The sequence below is a fragment of the Tigriopus californicus genome, chromosome 12, assembly GCF_007210705.1.
Source record: "Tigriopus californicus strain San Diego chromosome 12, Tcal_SD_v2.1, whole genome shotgun sequence".
Lineage (NCBI taxonomy): Eukaryota > Metazoa > Arthropoda > Copepoda > Harpacticoida > Harpacticidae > Tigriopus > Tigriopus californicus.
Window position 1 is genome coordinate 11,353,201 of NC_081451.1, and position 20,454 is coordinate 11,373,654.

At 42.8% G+C, this 20,454-nt stretch overlaps 1 protein-coding gene across 1 annotated transcript; it reads right to left on the minus strand.

Annotated features, from left to right (window-relative positions):
• Positions 1-1,647: 1,647 nt before the first annotated feature.
• LOC131891734 (glutamate receptor ionotropic, delta-1-like) lies at positions 1,648-4,845 on the minus strand. Its single transcript, XM_059241371.1, has 2 exons — positions 4,241-4,845; positions 1,648-2,917 (listed from the first exon to the last, which is right to left on the minus strand). Exons 1-2 carry the CDS (start codon positions 4,838-4,840, stop codon positions 1,874-1,876), a joined length of 1,644 nt encoding a protein of 547 aa, XP_059097354.1. The 5' UTR covers positions 4,841-4,845; the 3' UTR covers positions 1,648-1,873.
• Between the last annotated feature and the right edge of the window lie 15,609 nt (positions 4,846-20,454).

The following is a 20,454-nucleotide window of genomic DNA, read 5'->3' on the forward strand; positions in this document are numbered from 1 at the left end:
AATGAATGGGAGAGCGGGGGCTCACCCCATACGCTACGGCTGCTAACCTTGAATTGTTTTTCAGATATGAGTGTCATTTAAGATTTGCCTTCCAATGTCTGATGTGAGGGTATAGATCCTATTTCAAGTAGCATTGTTGGCGGGATTCGGATCCACGCCCTTCGGGGAACTATGCCGCACCTCTATCCAGTACATTAGACCACTCAGCTACCATGGTACCATTGGTACTATTGGTTACCATTGGTAGGTGTAAGGAAATAATTCATTATATCTATTAAAGTAAAAATAATTGCTTTGATGAGTTGGCATGGTGCTACTAGTAGTTCAATTGTTGAGTTTTCAAATGTTAAATTAGAAAGAAAGAATATGGAAAGCTCAAGATATGACTAAAAGTACGAAAACTCTGAAGTGTCATGTAAATAAGAATGGCATTGCTGATTTGATGACACTTGATGGGAATATTTAAACACTGATGTTTACTGCAACATAACTATTACCGGTTTTGTCAGAGAAGAATGATATTTGTACTCTGCGTTGTAACGTTTACTTTTATTATTGAGTTTTTTTTACTATGCAGTTTTTCAAAAGAGCAGTTATTTTTCTGCTTTTGCATCATTTTAGTGGTATACGTATGCCGAAATCCAAAGGACAAGTGCGTTTCATTTTACCATCATAGCGCTTTCACTGGCGACTAGTACAAATTGCATGGCAGCATTGAGGACTATAGCAAACTATTCCTGGACGGCCGCCTTGTTTACGGAGATTATTGGCATCACCTCAAGGTAGGTACCCTTAGGGACCCTGGATGCAGAGACCCGCGAGGTTGAGTATACGTCATCAAATTAGAGCGATTTGATTGGCTGCCAATTGTCAACGAACATGGGCATGCACGCAGACCACCTCAAGCCTGCGATAATTAGAATTGCGGACTATGGCCCTCGACCACCCCAAAGTGACACCACCCATGCTCTCATCATCGTTTCAACCGCCGCAAAGGCACACCACCATTGGCAATCGACAGCTGGGACACCAACAACCCCAACACCATCACAATCACCCCCATTCCCCCCCAGGGACATTACCATAGGTCGAACCAAATCCCAAAGACCAATCAACAAAGTCAGGATAAACACTAAGACCCCGCCCGACATCACCTATGTACAACAAGGAGACCCGGCCAACATTGTTAGAGGACCACCCAGAAACTCGTAGCTCAGAGCGCGAGAAGGAACAAAAGGAGGACGACCCGTTCAAGGGACCGTTAAGAAAAAACTGGCGACCTGAAGAACTAGAACCTGCATTACGAAAGGCAAAGAGTCAATGGCCAAAAAAGAGCCACAAACTTTCAAAGCACACTCCTCGCACCGCCCAATCACGCACTCTGTAAAAAAAACCAAGATGTATCAAGATCGGTGACCAGACGAGTGGGAAGCCCTGCATCAATATCATACCAAACAAAACACCATGTAGACAAAGCAAGAAAAAACGAGGACTATTATCGTATCGCAAATTTACGGAATGGCAGCCTCATGAACTGAGGCAACCTCTCACCATTGCTCTCATACGGACGCAGGCCCTAGGTGTTAATTATCACCTAATACCTCCGACATTGCACAGGGTTAGTTTCAATATCATCTATGTATTTCCTACTTATAGTTGTAACAATAAGTAAACCTTAGGTTCCTACCACAACAGACATGGGATCAACCGTACCAAATCGATTATTTTGCTTTACACATGTTATTTTCTCCTTCTAATACATGGAACAAAATTTTGAATGCCTTTAGCTTTCACGTTTATCTTTAGTCAAAAGCAAACAGGATATGAAACAACAATTCCCCAGATGCCGACGAATATGCAGATTATGGTTTCTTTAATCTTTCATTCTGTGTAAATGGCTTTTGTTGACCCAAGTTTTGAGACGACGGCAAAAGGTTTCAGCCAAAAAAAGAAAGATACATATGATCAAAGTGACCACTAAAAGAAGAAACGGCGGCGTCATATGACTCATATTAATCGGTTGATGTCTAGCCTGAATTCGCTCATTATCTCGACCCCTTAAAACGATATGAAGTTCATCTTGAAACCACTTGTCAACTATGCCGCTGGATTGAAGTCTCATGATCGGATCCGAGATCATATCTAAGAATCTGCTCCCCTTTTGACCCACCCAAGATGTGGGCCCAATGAAAATCGATTCCGGAAACGTGACGTATTTGGTCTGTCTCATCATGGTGGTTCTGGTGGACACCATGAATGCCTTGCCCTTGTCCACATTATCGGTCATATCCGGCGGGGTCATCCCAAGAGGAAGAGCCGTTCCAAAAGGGGTGATATTATTGTCATAGATGTCCCGATAAATCTGCCGAGGAGATTCCAGGAGTGCGGTTTCCATCAATGACTGGGAGAGAACATAAACGGGGAGGTTGGTTTTCAGGACTTCCTCAGGAGTGTCGATCACACCGTTGAAATTGACCATGGTCATGGTGGCTAATAAAGTGGATTTGTAGGCCAATGCTAAAAGAAGCCCCATTGCCATCCATAAGAAAAGGAAACAGTACATGGATCCAAATCCGTTGACTTGAAAGTGGTGGAATGGAATGCTCTCTTGAATCAGTGGGACAATGGCCAGACAGAAGGACTCGTAGATGTTGGTTGAGACACTTTTATCGGGATTCAAGTAAATCTTGAAAGATGCCAATATTAGAAAAGATCCGACCAATGAAATCCCAAGACAGACCCAGATCCAGTGGTCAAAGGGTAAGATCAAAGCCTCATATGCACTCTTGGGTTTGGCCACCGGACCCACCAAAGCCACATCGTGCTCGGACAGAATGGGTGCATAATCCACCATCTGATATCGGTTATGAGTAAGGGCCAGTTGACAGATGGCAATGTCTGCCACGCCATTTTGAACCTATTGAGAAGAATTACATTCAAAAGTAGCACTTTGCCAAAGCCAAGTTGGGTTCTAATGCAATTATGAAGAAGAGAACAATCGAAAGGACGCTGAAGGTCGGAATCAAATTGGCGATTCATTCGTTGGACATAAAACAGCTCTGGATTTTTTTCCTGTTGTAACTGGTCTTTTATGTCTCAACTAAACAGAATCTCAGTTAAGATCTATATATGATGAGGAGTTATGGTCCCTCACAAGGTCCCCACAACTGTAAGAAACTTGGATCTTTCAAAATCACGAAAAAGTTCATAAAACAAGACTTTGAGGTACATTTCAGAACTGAGTAGCCGACGTGAGCTAGAATTTTCCAAAGCACAACCCGGTTTGTATGTGTCAAAAATTGTGTTTACAAAAACATTCTACAATAATTTGAGAAGAACTGGGATTACAATTTTTTTCGAAATAAATGTGCCCTACCTCACAGAGCGGAAAAATTTGTTCTATCCCATCAGAAATGTTCAAAAATATGACTGTACAAAATACTGTAATAAGGAAATCAAATGTCAATTAATTCTTTTTAAACCCTTCCCTAATGGAAAATATTGCAAATAAGATCCCAAAACCCATACATAACGCCAACAAAACTACTTGCAGCTGTTTGTTGAAACAGTTCTCGACTCATTAGAAATAAGCAGCCCTGGACTTTCCAATTCATTTTCACGTCTAGCTGATATTGAAGAAATTTGACAATTGGTTATTGCTTTTCTGGATGTGCTGAATATCTGATGAATATGTAGAGACGAAATCCAATACTTGCTCAGTCAACAGGGCTCATTGATTTCTACTCTAGTTCAAAATGCGATAAAAACCTTCAGACTTAGTAATTATCAGGACCAACAATTATTTTCGAAATGGAAATCTTGCAAAACTAAAAAGGGCACATCTCAATTTTTTGGCATCAATTTAATTTTGGGCTAGTCTATTTGCCCATCATTCTTCTACTCTCAATATTTCAGTCAACATAGACAATAACCAGGAATACATAATTATTACTTTGCTTATCCAGAACTATTTTTAAAATTTCGGGTGCTTTTGAGCAATTTTGCATTCAATAACATTTATCCATGTAAGGTAATCAATAGGCCCAAGTAAAATATCCAACGCAATATCTACAGAACTTGAAAGCCTAAATGTTGTGTCAACCTATAATCTGAGTGAACTATTCGCATTGAAACAGAGCTTTTGTCCTAAGAAAGACAAATCGCAGAATAAGAAACACCTTGCTAATTCTCCCTAATGCCGCCAGAGGCCAACTCTGGACACATCCTTGTTTCAACTTACGTCTGGAATGATTCCCACAGTTGTTCCATTGGGCAGAGTTTTAGGGTTAATGCTCAAAGCGACCGGCAAAAACTTGAAGGAGAATTTGAGATTCTTGGCCAAGGCTTGCACCAATGAAAGATCTATCCCCCTTGAACCAGTTGGAGTGGAATAATGACGAGGCCATAGGTTAAATAAAGTCACAGATATGGGTCTTATTTGTAGAGATGGTGGAAGATGGATTCGATCACCAAGGATGATGTTGAAACTGCGATGAATATTGTTCAGGAACGGAATCCTGTTGTTCGAGAGGTTAGTATGGATTTCCACAAAGGACTTCGAAGCGATTTTAAGGTTTTGAAAACTTGTTAGAAAGCCTTGAAGCTCAGTTCCATTCGATTCCAAGATGGTGCCATACAAACAAGAGACTCTGAGAGCCCGGTGATATTGGGGATTCAATTGAGAATGATCCATGAGAAGAACGGGGTCTTTGGAGGAAATCTCAGCCGTCCAATTGTACAGGGAAGAAATTTTAACCCAATGAAGGCAAGCATTATTGGCTTGAAGGGGATGGATGAATATCAAAATTAATAACAAGAAGGGATCTACGGTGTTCCTCATTGGACGCTCTTGTCAGATTGATGTAGGAAAAACACGATGTTGGTTGCCGATGGAACTAGAGCTAAACCGAGCAGTTTATGTTACAAAATGTCACTGACATTATAAATTGGATATTTGTCAGTTTTATAAGATTCAATAATTGACCAATACGACCAACTTAAAGGATCCACAATTCCCAGGATAAATCTCTATATCCAAGCCAATAACCTGATGCCATGAATATGCATTAGCTAGAATAATGGCGCTTTCCTCTGTTCCCGAATTTCCTTAATTGTTTTAATTTGCTTTCATTTGCTTTGATATTCGTAGAATTCGTTCACCCGATAACGCCTTTCAAATCAGGCTCATATTGTTACTACGAATGGAGTTGTGGAGGCTTCCAGACCTTTCAACGAGATGGAGAAGATTTCATCACAAGCCTTCCATGGCCATATTAACTACAAAGGAAGGGCTACATGCATTCAGTCCAACGTGGCTCGCTTCAGTTTACCTCAAAGGAAAAGAAACTACGGGACCTAAAGCCTGAGGGCTTTAAGCTGCGTGCAGTTTAGAGGTAGTACATTTGTGGCTTAAAGGTGTATACGACAATCTGACCGCAATGGCGCTTTTTTTGATGGTGCTACAATGGAACCCGCTTACATCGTGTCCGTTCATAGCGTCAATTCGCTTACATGGTCGATTTTTGAAAGTCCCGATTCATTCTTAGAGTTTTTTATATGAATTGGCCCCGCTCATAACGTCGCCTCATTACGGCTGTATCGTCATTTTGAGGCAAATTTTTATGCATAATTTTTTGTGCACTCTATTTTTGCTAGAGTATCTTTCATTTCTCATTACACACCACATCTAATTAAGCTTGTTGCTTGAAATTTCTTGTCTCCTGCCAGACAAATGCCTTGTCACGATGTCCAAAGAGTTCAATCTTGGTCTCGTCGCTCCACAAGCATGAAGACCAGAATGCCTCGCCCTTGTCAACATGGTCCTTAGCAAAGGTCAAACGGTCTCTGTCTCTTTTTGAGTAAAGGTGTTCTACGGGGTCGGCATCCACGAGACCCAATACGATGAGGAATTGCCTTCAGCGTTGATCTTAAAATCTTGTTGCCCTCGTCCTCCAAGCTCTTGAGGATAGTCTTTGATGTCACTTTTGTATCTTTCCGAACCATTCTGACCACTTTCCTTGCAGCCGTGGGTGAAAGGATTTTTTTTCGACCTCTCCCATGAAGATTTTTAACTGTGTGATGTTGCTGGTATTTTTGGAAAAGGGCTCTCGCTGAGGAAATTGGGATGCTAAACCTCTTGTTTCAGTGGATTAATGGATCAAGCTTGGCTCCAGCTCGTGCTTACCACGCCGTTGTTCAAGTTGATGCAAGCTCCATTATCGTTGTAGGAGGCATTGATACGGAAGCAGTAGGCTACACTGTTCTACTATCGTCTGGAGATACAGAATGGAAGAAACTGCAGGACCGAGCTGAAGCTACTTTCAATAGTATTTGAGGCGTAGTCAATTTAGGAGATAAGGGAAGAGGGATCTTATCCATTAAAGGTTTTGGAGAATTGCAAGCAACAAAACGGTCTTTTTTCTTCACTTTTGGTTCCTTGACATGGTCACTTGTGCCCGGCTTTGATGCCTTTATAAATCCTATGTCGGATCTCTGATGCCAGCGGAATCTCAGGTTTACTTCAAACCAGTATATGGAAGGATCCCGGGTGAAGTGATACGTACTACGTGAAGGATGTCAATGAAGTGAACTCACCTTGGAAAGAAGATCCCCTGCTATTTCAAGGGCTTGGATCAATATCTCACCTGAACGTAATGCATCTAATGGTTTTAAATATGACAACGAAGTGATATTCTCAGTGCCATCATCAATTTGATGCCAGAACGTTTTGTTTGTTCAAATGATATTTAACTACAAAACGGTCTGGGTCTTCAAATGCAGTCTTATAAACTTTCCGAAAGTAAAATAAAAACATCTATAGATAAAAGAATCTTGAAATGAGCAAATCAGAAAACCCTGTATATCAATTGCTATTTTCAGAACCATCAGAAGCGTCGATAATCTGATCATGGAGGGCACTCTTTAAAGTTTTTTTGCCCTAGCAGCATGACTAGACACAATGCCCTGACCGTAATCGCATTCTGGACGGCTTCACCTTCAGACCAGCAGTGAATAGACGGGACGTAATAAAAGCCATTGCATCCTTCAAAGCCAAACCTACCACCTACTCAGATAGCATAAACAGTAAAACACTAAAAATGGGGTAAAACGATGTAGCGGAACCTCGTATTTATCCTGTGAACCAATCTTTGGCTAGTGGAGTTTTCCCCAAAAAACTGGAAAAAGGCCCGAGTGGCTCCGATTCATAAAGGAGGGGACAAGTCACTTACGGATAATTATCGTCCAGTATCTATTCTGCCACCTTTGTCGAAAATTGTGGAAAAACATGTTTATTCTCAGATCATGGAATACCTCCAAATTGCGAGGATACTTCCAAAAGTTCGACATGATTTTAGAGAAGACCGATCACCCTTCAGTGCCTTAGTCTCTATCTTAAGTGAGGCCTCCCGAACAGCAGACAAAGAATCCGTAGGACCGCTACAACTCGATTAGTCTGCTGCCTTTGCCACTATTGATTGGTCCATTCTCATAAAAAATGGAGTTCTATCTATGGCTTTGGCTGGAGAGCAACAAAATAGCTATGGTCATTTTCAGAGGGACGAACTCAAACAGTGGAAGTGGAGGACCACTTATCCTCATTCCGAGAGATTCGGTGTGGTCCGCCTCAAGGATCCGTCCTGTCTCCACATTTATCTTATATATTTGTCGCTGATCTTCCCTTCTGGATTGATGTGGAGTATCGGGATGGACTAATTAGTTTCGCGGATGATTCGATGGTGGTGATTAACGCGAAGACCCCAAAAGAACTGACCATGAAATTGGAAATTGTCGCCAATGGTGTATTGGAAATTCAGGGCGGCAAACACTTGGACAGCAAACCCATCGAAGACAACACTAATGCTGATGGAGGGAAAGAAGACAACAAACGTACCCATACCCGTGGTTCCCATCCCGTGGTGGATGGTCATACAGTTACAGACCAGCCTGAATGCAAGGTGCTTGGAATCCACCTCCACAGGGATTAGAAATGGATAACCGATATTAAGAGGTTAGCTGGGACAACTGAAGAGAGGGCTTGGGTTATTAAAATTACCTTTTCTAAAATCTCGCGCTCTAGTTTGAAGCATGCAGTCGACTTTCTGGTCTTGTCTCAAATTCGATATCTTCTGCCACTATTTTTCTCAACCTACGGACACGTCGGGGGAAAGAAATACGAATCTGGCTACCAAGCACACAACTGCAAAATCTATGGAACAAGATTCTCCGTGAATTACTTGGAGTGAAGCTCGTGGATAAGATTTCGGTAAAGGAAGTGCACGAAAGATCGTTTATTTTGGTCATTGAACAAAAATGCCGTCAAGGCGACTTTGGCTGCAATGTGGAAAGCCCACCGTTCGGTTTGGGGAGGTTTGGAGGGACTCTTCGAAACCATTAAGAATACCCGAGCAAACGTGTCGAATAATAGGGAAACAAGGGCCACAACCAGAAAAGACACCTTCATGTTTGGAAATCCTGCAATCTTCATGAAACAAGGAGCGGAACTGTGAAACCATTTGGATCCCGCCATCAAGTCATGCCAATCCCTCAATAAATTTAACAGAAAGATAACCACTCTCGTCAAAAATATGACACTATATACCGATACCTGTCACAAACACTAATCAAAAAGTGCTAATGCAACTTGATAATAAACATTCATCCATTTATGCCTCACTCGAAAATCGTTGCGTTAGTGAGACATTATGTTTACGCTGTTAATCAAAAAAGGTGCTTTCTAGCTTCTCATTGTTCATGAAAATTTATTTGAAGGAATCCGAGCACTACTATCAGTAAAGTAATCACCAGGTTTGGGTTAAGATGGCTCAAAACCAAGGTTTCTTGCTTGTTATCTATTTTATATTACGGTCCTTGAGACTATGAAAATGTCAAAAGCTTTAACAGTCCTTTCCAACTTGGTTTGCCATTCCATGTGTGAAGCCAACAAGGCATGTCAAGGTCACTGATTTCTGACCAACGAGGCGACGAACAATTGTGAACTGATTTGTAACATCAGACCCTATGCATACTTAATAAATAAAATTTGGACCATAGAGGAGGAATTTGAATCATCTTCGGAAAACTTGGCCATCATCCGTTCTCATAAAGCATTGGCATCAGACATTGATGTCCAAGCAATTTCAGCCGTAGATGACTAACCACTACAATTGACCAACGAATTAGTATTTCTAAAGCTTGTGACCTTGCACATGAGCCTTGAAGCTGCCCAATTGAAATGTTTGGGTTATGGAGGGCTTTTACCCTTGTGGATTCTGTCGACTTCATCGATAGGATGAGTACTTTGGTGGGCGATTCAATCTCTAGTCGGTTTACGTTATTGGTTCGAGAGGTTGGCCTTAATCCCAATCAACCCCATCTGGTTCAGCAATCTGGACGAGCGGGGACCAATATTGTGGACCCATCTCACCCTAAATATGTCAGTTGGGACAACCGCTTTTTTGTGGTCAATCGGTCTACTAAGACTTATGAATCCGTGGCCAACTCCATAATCAAAACTCAGTTCTATTGTCAATACCTAGGCAACAATTTGGCTCTCAATAAAGCAACTGTTCCCAGTTCCGCAAACTTTGGGTATGATCAAGGCCCTTGGATAGTTGATGGAGTCATTAATGCAAACATGTGGCATACCGATAAATCTTCAGCACTGAGAAGACATTGGTTTGCGGTGGATTTGGGCAGTGTCCATCACGTGAGTCGTCTCCTCTTTTGGGGGGGGCTGATTGCTGTAGCGAAAGAAGCTGGGTTTTGACAGTGTGGATTGGAGACGTTGCCCCAACTGTGGGACAAATGCTGAATAACACTCCGTACAAACTGTGCGGAGAGTACCCCTTCATTCATGCCACGGGTTACCTCAGCGGGATATCTTGCAGCAGAGCAATACATGGACGAGTTGTCATTTTGGAGAAAAAAGAGAATGGAAACGTCCAAGACAATTCGTTTCATCTTATAGAACTATTGCTGTTTTGAGTTTGCGTCTGTGAATGATAATATTTCTTTCTGCATTTTACTCCGTTTACCTTGACTTGTTTGAATTCAAACCAATGTCTTGGCTAGATTTGGGAAGGCTTTTGTCAACAAAAGAAAACAAAATCTCAAAATCTCTAATTTTGATGAGAAAAAAAATGAAAACATGCATGTGTGTGTAGGGGGGGGGATGGATTGGAGGGCAGTAAATTGAACAATGAAGGAGCCCGAGAAAGAAGAGAGTTGGACTTCATTGTTTTAACTAGCCTGGATTCTTGTCAATCTCAACAGGCTCATCTCCAGAGCAATGGACTGTAGCTCCTAAACTCAGTGGAGTTGAAAACACGCTAGAGAACTGATCTCCAAGTATGTTGGCCATATCCCCTACATTGTCTATGGCTTCCCCATCGACCTCAAAGGGCCCTTCAGGGTGTTTGATCTTTCTCTTAGAGTTTGCATAAGAGAAAAACGCCTTCGGATTCGACCTCACCTCTTGAACAACTCTACTTTCCTTGTTCAACTGATCTGTCTCAATGGAGGCCTTAATTCTACCTTGGATTAAATCCAACTTTCTTTGAAGGCTAGCCACAAATATCGGATTCAAAGTGCTCTGAAGCGTTTTTGCTAATTTGCAACTCCTTTTAAACAATTGCGTCCTATACTTCGGAATTTTAGACTCTGCCGCACCTTGCGCAACAAATTCAGAGATTGCGAGAGTGGAACAGACGTCCTCAAAAACTAGAATCATTTTGTCTAAGGCTACATCTATGGACGATTAATTTTTCAGCATTGAATTGAGATCAAGCTCCTCTAACCTTTCTTTAATCAACGGCCAATGTTCATCTTTGAACTTGAACCTAGCCAGACCGACCTTTTTGGCCGATCTTACTCTAGAACACTCCGGCTTTTGAGTAATGGTCGAGCCTTGATCTTTGTGCTGTCTTTTTTGGAAATAAGACAATGCACATTCAAATAAAGCCCTTTTATGGGCAGATAGCCCTTTTATGGGCAGATAGCCCTTCGATGGTCTAGAGCTATCAAATCTTTGACTAGGCTCTCTAATCTTAAAAAATCCTGCTTTTGGACAAAACTCATCTTAGGTGGAGGATAAGAGAACCTTTGAGGAGAGAGTAAAAGGGGAGGAGAAGAGGGAGAAGGAACTCTGGCCGCCGCCACCTGAGCATACGATCTAAGAGATGCGTGGGGCTCATGGCGAACAGGGGGGGGCTTAGGGCTACAAAGTTTGGGCAGAAGAGAGGTTAAAGGAATTGAAGGTGAGATTGTAGGAGAGGGAGGGGAACAAGGGGAGGGAAAAAGCGAAGGAGAGAGGAAAGGGGTGGGGTAAGTCTGTTGAGAGACTTGACAATCAGGTTGAGACAACTGCTTACTGTCTCTTCCTCCTAATGCCCCTGAGATGAGCCTTTGTGCATTTGAAATTGAGGAATACCTTGTGCCTCAAAGATCTCATGCACATAAATGGGTGAAAAAAGCTACACCCCTGCTTGGAACAGCCCTTCTCATTGAATTTGAGAAGGCCAAACTCTCTAAGTTTGGGACACCATTCTGGGTGAGCCAGTTTGCATCCTTTGCCTGCCTTTTTGCATCTCTGTCGTTTATGGACATGGCAAATTTCGATAGCAGTCTCTACTATGCTCTCACTCTTTCTGACCGCTGTGACCTCTTTGACTGCAAGGGGTATTTCTGTCAAATCAAGAGTGCCAGTGCCTGTGTCCCTTTTGCCTACACTTTACTGGTTCATCCACAGTCAAGTAGTGGCTGGGTGTGACCAACCCAAGCTATCAAAGCTTCCATAATGAAAGGCTTATTGGTAGAGGACGTAGTTTTCCCATCCAAAACCAGCTCAAGACAATTCCTAGCCCCTTCAGAAAGTCCCTTCAACAAAGCTTCCATGGTTATTGAGAGTAAGGCTATTAGAGGGATCCTGATTGAATATATATTCTTGAAGCCTCCTTCAGTTTCAAGGGAAAAACCGTCAGAATTGAGCGAGAGGAAGATAAAAGGTGAAAAAAAGTAAAAGAAGAAGAAGACAGACCCAAGAGAGCCAAAGGGGGAAACCAGCGCGTGTGAATGAGAATTAGCTGTAGATCAGTTAAACAAAGGAGGAACGTACTCCCTGGGGACCGACGAGAAGATAAAAGGTGATTTCGCTAGGTTGGTGGTGTATTCATGAATTTAGGTTGCGAGACAACCAACATGTTTCTTCCCTCCAATACTCATTTATTTTCTACCATTTCCTTCCTATGTCCTATTACTCTCCGATTTCATTCGCTTCTTGTCCGTCCTGCGAGACAGACCATCCCCATGTTGATAGTAAAGTTCTTAAATATTAAGTGCATTCACTGATTAGAACACATCATTCCGTGGCGCAGTCGGTTACCAAGTGACTGTGGAGACGTAACCGACTTGCAATTGAGGTCCCACACCCACTGGTTAAGGGCTTGGATTGGTTGGACCCCATTTCGTTTCCCCGTCACTGATTTCCCCTACATCCCTGGTTGGTTTGGATCTGTGGATGGTAATTTTGCCCCAAGTTACCCCAATAATCTGGTTGCTTGCGCCTTTTGATCTCCCTGTTTTTCGATTTCATTCCGTGGCATTCCGTCGTGGCATTTCAACGAAATTCAAGCCCGTGGCAACGATCTACAACGAAATCTTTATCGCACATATTTTTCGGTTGAGTACAATTACGTAAACTATTACATCGTGCCATAATTGTACAATATGTCTAGTCGAGAAGAGGTTTTGAATGTTAAGGCATTTCGAAAAGGTCTTAAGGGATTGACAACGAGGGCAAAGCGAGCTGCACTTGACGCACTTGAATCATTTACTGAAGGCGAGGATCCATTTTTTCTGGAATCTAAGATTCGGTCATGGGAGACAAAATTAAATCAATATCGAGATGCGGAAGCCAAGGTAGTTTGCCATCCCGCAGCAGATGAAAATGATGCGGACAAGGAGTTGGACATTCATGAAGATACGTTTGATAGGGCGAAACTGAAAGTTCGAGGAATCCGACAAGATTATGATCGCGATGCCAATAGCAGCGGTTCGAGAAATTCCTTGCGCGGGCAAAATGCGGCCCCCAGCCCCAGTCTTCCAAAGCTGAATATCAAGCGTCCTCCGATGTTGGAGGAGGATACCAATTTGCGATCTTTCCTACAGTGGTGTCCGTTATGGAATAATTATGCCACTTTAATTGAGTTGTCCAATTGTTTTTTTTTTGTTGATTTTTACAGATTATTCATCACTCACTTGGGATTAAACCTGACACAGGTCGTGGTGTTAATGATATCATATCTATGATTCGAGACTATCTGAGGAGCTTGAGAAGCGTTCATCTGGACATGCGAGACCTGTTGCAGGTGCGTCAACATGACGGTCAGGATTATACGAGTTTGTGTAACGTGATTTGGGAGATGGCTGAATTTGCAGATTTGGCTCGGATCACTCCGGATAGATTGCTGATCGCTCTTCTCCTCCAAGCCATGACAAGTGAGTCAGACAAGGCAAAAGTAATGGAACGAGATCCTAAAACTTTTGATGAGGCTCGTCAACATATATTGGAGTTAGAGACTTCTAGGCGAGGTGCCAAAGGCATGTCTTTGTCTTCATCTTCCCACATTAATGTAACTCGGACCAAATCAACGTATAAATCTCAAAAGAATCGATCTTCAACGCAAGTTTCACCCTGCGAAGATTGTAGATTTTCCACTCATGCCAAGGGCAAATGCCCCACTCATCAAAGTCGTTGTCACTCGTGCCATCAAAAACGTCATTGGGACAGGGTTTGCAAGTCCAAGGGCGTGTGCAAATCAACCGAGACCAAACGTTATGTTTCTCCACGTTCACGTGTTGGGTCAGTGAAGTTGAGAGTTGCATCCTCGGATTATATTTCAAAGACATCAAATGAGCTTGATATTGAGGTAACTCCTTCTAATCACAAGGTGAGGAATCTAGTCAAAATCACGTTTTGCGCGGATACCGGCGCCGACATTTCTGTCATGGGTTCAGTCGTTTTTCATAATGCCGGATTGAACAAGATTGTGACCCTTTCATCGGACTTTGTTGAGCAAATCATTGGTCTTGATGGGAAATCGGTTCGTCAAGAAGGTATGTTCTTTGCCGATCTGAACATCAATGGAATCTATGCTCGTGAGATCCCTATGGTTGTCTGTCATGGCTTGCAGGACGCATTTTTGAGCTTGAAAGCCTGCATGGCATTGACAATTATTGATGAAAATTTTCCACTTCCGAAGGCCAAGGTTGCCTCTTTGCTCTTGAGTAAGAGGATTATTGATCGTAACTTGTCACAACTCTTATGGAAAACCAGAGATTCATGGATTTCCACGTTGCCTTTGAAGTTGACTCCTGAAGTTTCCAATAGGATTGATGCGAAGTTGAAGTCTGTCTATGCTCAAGCTTTCGAGTCCGAGACTCTTCGTCCCATGATTGGTCCTGTTGTTGGGGACCCAATGGTTATTCACCTAAAAGAAGATGCAAAGCCATTTTCCATGCATGTCGCCCGACAAATCCCATTTGCTTATCATACCAAAACGGAGCAAAGTCTTGTAGATATGGTCAAACAGAACATTATTTGTCCCGTCGGTGATGAGGCCACTGAATGGTGTTCCGTCCACAATCGAGTACATCATCCTAATATGATATGGATAAATGATGTGCAGGATGAATGATTGTTCCCGGAACGGGTTTTATCAAAATATTAAGATAACATATGTTATTATCTTGGGAAAATCCCAAAGTTGTTGGATTGCCCATCATGTAGTCCGTTTGTCGGTCAGATGTCGACCAAATGCCACCCTAATGCTCGTAAAGACGTCGTGATCCATCACAAGTAGCTCCTCCAGCCCTTAATCATAAATGTACATTCTCACAGGAACCGGTTGTATTAAAGAGCTTTGTGATTCAGGGTGAATCAATCTTTACATCGTTCCTATCACCAAGGAAAAGCTCCAGTACCCGAGGGGCTGGTCAGCCCAGCTACAACCATGGGTGAGGAATGTCGGATACATGTTGGAAGGGAGGAGGAACAGGAAATCCTCGGTCATCAAAAACGATATTCTCGTGATCATTTTGAGAAGGGGGAGGAGGATCTAAATAAGCAAGCTCATCCTCAAGGATCGATGTTACCAAAATGTCGGCCCCCTGACGGCAAATGACTGTTCTTCCTGAATGTCCTGTTGGGACGCAGTTCCGGTCCAATGTTTTGTGTGCAACAGTTTTACAGAAGAAACCGTCGCCGTCCACCAAGGGCCCTGGGACAACCCATTTTAGCCTCCATAAAGAAGAGGCGGAAACCGACGTGGTACGGGAAATTTAACCAAAACCACAATAAAATTTTTCGCTCGAGGAGAGCAGAGGCACCTTTTGGATCTCGAGGAGATAAGTCACATCTTCGTGCTCGAGGAGAGCAGAGCCACAATTTGAACCTCTCGAACAAGGGACCATTGAACATTGCAAGTGATAGCAACTCCCATCGTGAAGCTCTTGCTGGTATTTGAATTGAGAACATTTTGATAGACGTGCTGGAGGTTGAGTCGATCCATTTTTGAATAAGAGCAGTGAAAGTCAACGCTTGGAGTCGGGACCCAGGAAGCCGTGCAGAGTCAAGAGGACCTGGGGAAGTGCATAGCATACATCAGTGAGCCAGCATAGACGAGTTGAAAAGTCTCTGGAGCTGAGTACAAGTGCAACTTCTGAGTTATACTCCGTCAATTCGATTCTGGACCTTCAATCCAATCGAACCGACGTCATCGCCGTGGATCTCCGTTGGACAAGAATCACCCTCATCAAAAAGTAGGATCAAACCATTTTCTGTCCATGTATGTTTTCCCTCTTCCATGGCCCCAGCAATTACCCCCTCTTTCGTTACCCGAGCAAGACAGCTGATTGGTAGAGTGTCATTTTTATGTAGAGCAATTGAATAAAGTAGATGGAACTGTAACCGAAGTTCATCTTTGATTTGGCNCGATGTCCAAATTGGCGTGGATTTGAAGAGATTGAATTCCCAAGTCAAGAGGAGTATCCATCCCACTAAAACGCCATCCGAGGCGATTTCTGGTTTCACGCAGGACCAGAAATATTTCACAAAACTCGATCTTGTCAAGGGCTTTTGGCAGATGCCTCTTGCTGAAGAGTCACAGCATTTAACGACCTTCTTGACCCCCTTTGGCAAATTCAAATTTCTACGGTCGCCCATGGGATTTGTCTCCACTGGTGATTCATACTCGTATCGTGGAGATGTGGCAATGGCGGGATTGGATATCCAAAAAGTTGTGGATGATATGGCCTGTTGAGCCATGTCGTTGTCCCAACTCGTTCGAAAAGTGAGTGACATCCTAGAAAGATGTGTTATGCACGGCCTTACGGTCAATTCCAAGAAGAGTGTCCTTGTCGCACCCTCGATTGATTTTGTGGGTTACCACATTACTCCGGGCTGTATTAAACCGGATCCAAGTAAGGTACAAGCAATCCAGAATTTTCCTGAACCCACTACCTTGACGGATCTTCGCCCCTTCTTGGGATTGATAAACCAATTAGGCAAATTCCTTCCCAATCTTGCTTCGTTTACTTCCCCCTTCCGAGAACTTCTGAAAACAAAGAACGTTTATAAATGGCTGCCGGAGGACAAGGAAGTTTTCGAAATCACCAAAAACGCATTAATCTCACCCCCAATGCTGGACATGTATGACGCCCAGTTGGAAACCCTCCTGTTAACTGACGCCTCGCGATTGGGTCTGGGTTTTCACTCATCCAGATGGAAGGCGATATGCCCAAACTCATTCAGTGTGGCTCCAGATTCTTGAAGGATTGTGAAACTTGTTATGCAATGATCGAATTGGAGCCCCTTGCTATATATTGGGCCATCCAGAATTGCCATCTATACTTGGCCGGCATCAATTTTCGGGTGGTCACCAACCATAAACCCCTGATCCCGATCTTTAACCGACAAACGTTGGGCGAGATCGAAAACCCAACAGTTTTGAATTACTGGACACGTCTTTTGGGTTATAATTTCGAGGTGGTTTGGAAACGGGGAGTTCAGCATTCCATTCCTGATGCACTTTCACGCGCACTGGTTTCTAAACCCCACGGTTCAGATGAAGATGAGGTTTCTTCAAACCTCGTGGGAATGATCAAGACTGAATATCCAGATCTAATCATGGATGAGATGTTCAATTACGCCAAAAACGATCTTGAATATTTGGATCTCCAATCAGCGGTTCAGTCTGGTTCGATTAAAACCAACAATTCGGGATATGTATCTTTATTCAAGAAGATTGAATGGGAACTTTCCTTGGAAGAGGGACTTGTCCTCAGAGGAAAGCGAATTGTCGTCCCTCCCTCCGCTATGAAAATCATTTTGGAACGACTTCACTCCAGTCACCAAGGTGTTGAGAAGACAAAGAGGCGAGCCCGACAAATTATCTATTGGCCCGGTTACACCTCGGACATTGCCAATACCGTTGCCGTTTGCGCTCAGTGCATGTACTTTCGTCCGTCTCACCTACCAGAGCCCTTACTACAGGAATCGATTCCCAATCGCCCTTTTCAAGTGGCCACCGCCGACTTGTTCTCGTACGGGAAACACGAGTATTTGCTTTATAGTGACAGGCTTTATGGATATCCTTTGGTTGCCAAGTATTCCTCTTCTCCGAGCTCCTCTTCAATCATGAGGGATTTTTCTTAGTTCTTCGCTTTGTTTGGCGTTCCGAATGCTTTACGGAGCGACATCGGCCCACAATTTGCGTCAAAACCGTTTGGGGCATTCTTGAAGAGATGGAAGTCGTCATCACCGTATTATCCTCAAAGTAACGGCCATGCCGAAGTGATGGTTAAGTCCATCAAACACAAGTTGGCCAAAAGTGGAGGAGATTTACATTCTGATGAATTCACTGAGGCTCTCTTAGAGTTCAGAAATACTCCTCTGAGCGACGGATTATCGCCCGCACAGAGAGTGTTCGGCCGTCCTATCCGTTCTCGAATTCCCGCATATGAAGAGCTTCTGCGACTCACGTCATCATCATCCCTCTTTGCGCATGAGGCAGACTCGAAGCATATGGACGTTGGACAATCCTGGAAAGTCCATTACGATAGACCTTCTTGTGCTTTGGACGAGATTTCAATTGGATCTCCAGTCTTCGTCCAGAGTTTGCCATCAAAGCGTAGGGAAAAGCGAGGGAAAATCCTCAAGCAGTTTGGACGGCGATATCTCGTCGAGTTTGCCCATGGGGGCAAGTCTTGGCGTAACAGACGATACCTCCGATGAGATTGCTGTGACGCTGTTAAACCGTTGTCAGCTATTCCATGTCAATCCGGCGCGAAAACTCCCCGTCAATCCCGTACCTTAAGATCGAGTAAAAAAGCCGATAGTTTCTAGCCTCAAATTTTAACATGCTTGAGAATGAACGCAATTAAAAATTTTGAAAGGGAGAGTTGGTGTATTCATGAATTTAGGTTGCGAGACAACCAACATGTTTCTTCCCTCCAATACTCATTTATCTTCTACCATTTCCTTTGTCCGATTGTTTGCATGATGTTTGCATGATGAAATGTTTGCAAAATAGTGTTATCGTTGTCTTATTATTTGGCTTTTTTGCTTTTAAGCAGACTTATATCTTTGCGCTTGAGAGGTTTTTTTTCTTGTGAAAATATATTGTTTGGTGCTCTCAAAAAGTCATTTTTAGTGATTACTTAGCCCTCAAAGCAAGATCGATCGCGCCAAGCTTCTTGAAGAAAATCTAAAGACATAAAAGGCACTGTATTTTGTCAATGGTAACATCAAGGCATGGAGCCAAGCAAATGGGATTGTGGTCTTCATTGTTTATGGGCCATCACGACCTTGAGGTTTCAAGGGAATGATACGTCAAGTGACTCCAACCACATATCTGGTAACGTGAAACAAATCAAAGAAACGATTGGGAACCACGGGTTATGCTTGTGGAGGCCCAGGACACACTTAGGTAGAATGTCCTGGCAGGGATGCTGAGTGCACATCTTGCGGCAGACAAAGCCATATTTCAAACGTATGTCGAAGCACTCATTGTAAAACTTTGGTTGGGATCCAAATCACGCCTATTAACGTATGTTTTATTCGCAATTCCCGTTCTCTCTTGTCGGTCAATGTTATTATAGATGATTCATCAAGATGGCCAATTGAGGCAATCCCAGATACTGGAAAGGAAATCTCTGTAATGCGGATCCAAATCTTCCAATCAGTTCTAAGGGCCCCAATCGATAATTGGAAAATGGGACCGTTGAGGGCCACAATTACTCAATACATGGCAAAGAATGTGCCCATCTCAGTGTGTGAAAATGTGGCACATTTCTACAAGGATTTGAAACCTTGTAAGGCACTGAACATCGTCAAGAAGAATGCTCCTAAACCCAACTCTAGCCATATTTCATCTAAAGGGAATGTGAAGCAAAGGAAATTTTAGAAAAACGTAGTGCGGCAACACTTATTGTCAGCACTTTGAGGAGAAACAAGACACAATTTGAAGCCAACTTGCGCTCGCACTCGCTCTTGAGTCCAATTGAATTTTCATCGACAGAGTGTCTTGTGCTACGAAATTCCAAATTTGCCTACTTCTGCCACTGCACTGAACTCTTGGTTTAAAATCAGAATACTGTTTGCTTCAACAATCCGGGAAACTGAATTAAAAGACGAAATCAGTCTATGCCCGGTCAGAGAGACCTTTAACTAGGTTAAAGGTATCCATGGCCCGGTAGAGGTTGGCTGTAATGTTTGCCTTCCTTAAAATGCTCCATATCAGGGTTGCCGCACTATATTTTTCCTGAAATTCCTTCACTTGACATGCCCTATCGGCGACATTATTGCCATATCTGACTTGAAAAAGACGAATGGAACTAGTCTCTACCAAATCATTCAAGCAATCCCTAAATACTTCAATTGATTGAAGATAAACTTCATACCATTTAGGCGAAAATGTTCGATGTTTCCACGGAACCTCTGTTGACCAATGAGTGGCCATATCGTCAGTTAAACTATGAAGGTTCAGTTCAAGGACGATTTTATTCCTTTTCACGGTGGTTATCTTTTCTGGTTAACTGTTTACACAAATGCCAGGACATCATGATATGTTTTTCTTTTAAAAGAGACAAAAGGAACGACTTTTGTGAAACACATGTTTGAAAGCAGCTTAGATAAGTGTGTTAAATCACTTAAAGCCCATCAAAATGCATCATTGTCAAAAAGATAGTCGATCATTATTAAAACAAACATAATTAGGCCAATTTTCGATTTTTTCAGGTGTAATACGCAACTGTCAAGTTGTAATAACTAAGCATGTGCTAAATAGAAGTTTATGAATTTTTACGTCAATGCATAACTAAGAGTATGTCTTATAAACTGAACATTGTCTCCTGTTTTGCGCTCTTGAGCTGTTAGGGGGCCAAAACTCCAGATTTCGA

Coding starts and splice junctions, on each gene's coding strand:
- LOC131891734 (XM_059241371.1), bottom strand. CDS start 4,840: ATGAGGAACACCGTAGATCCCTTCTTGTTATTAATTTTGATATTCATC. Junction 2,918..4,240: donor CTGTGGGAATCATTCCAGAC/GTAAGTTGAAAC, acceptor TCTTCTCAATAG/GTTCAAAATGGCGTGGCAGA.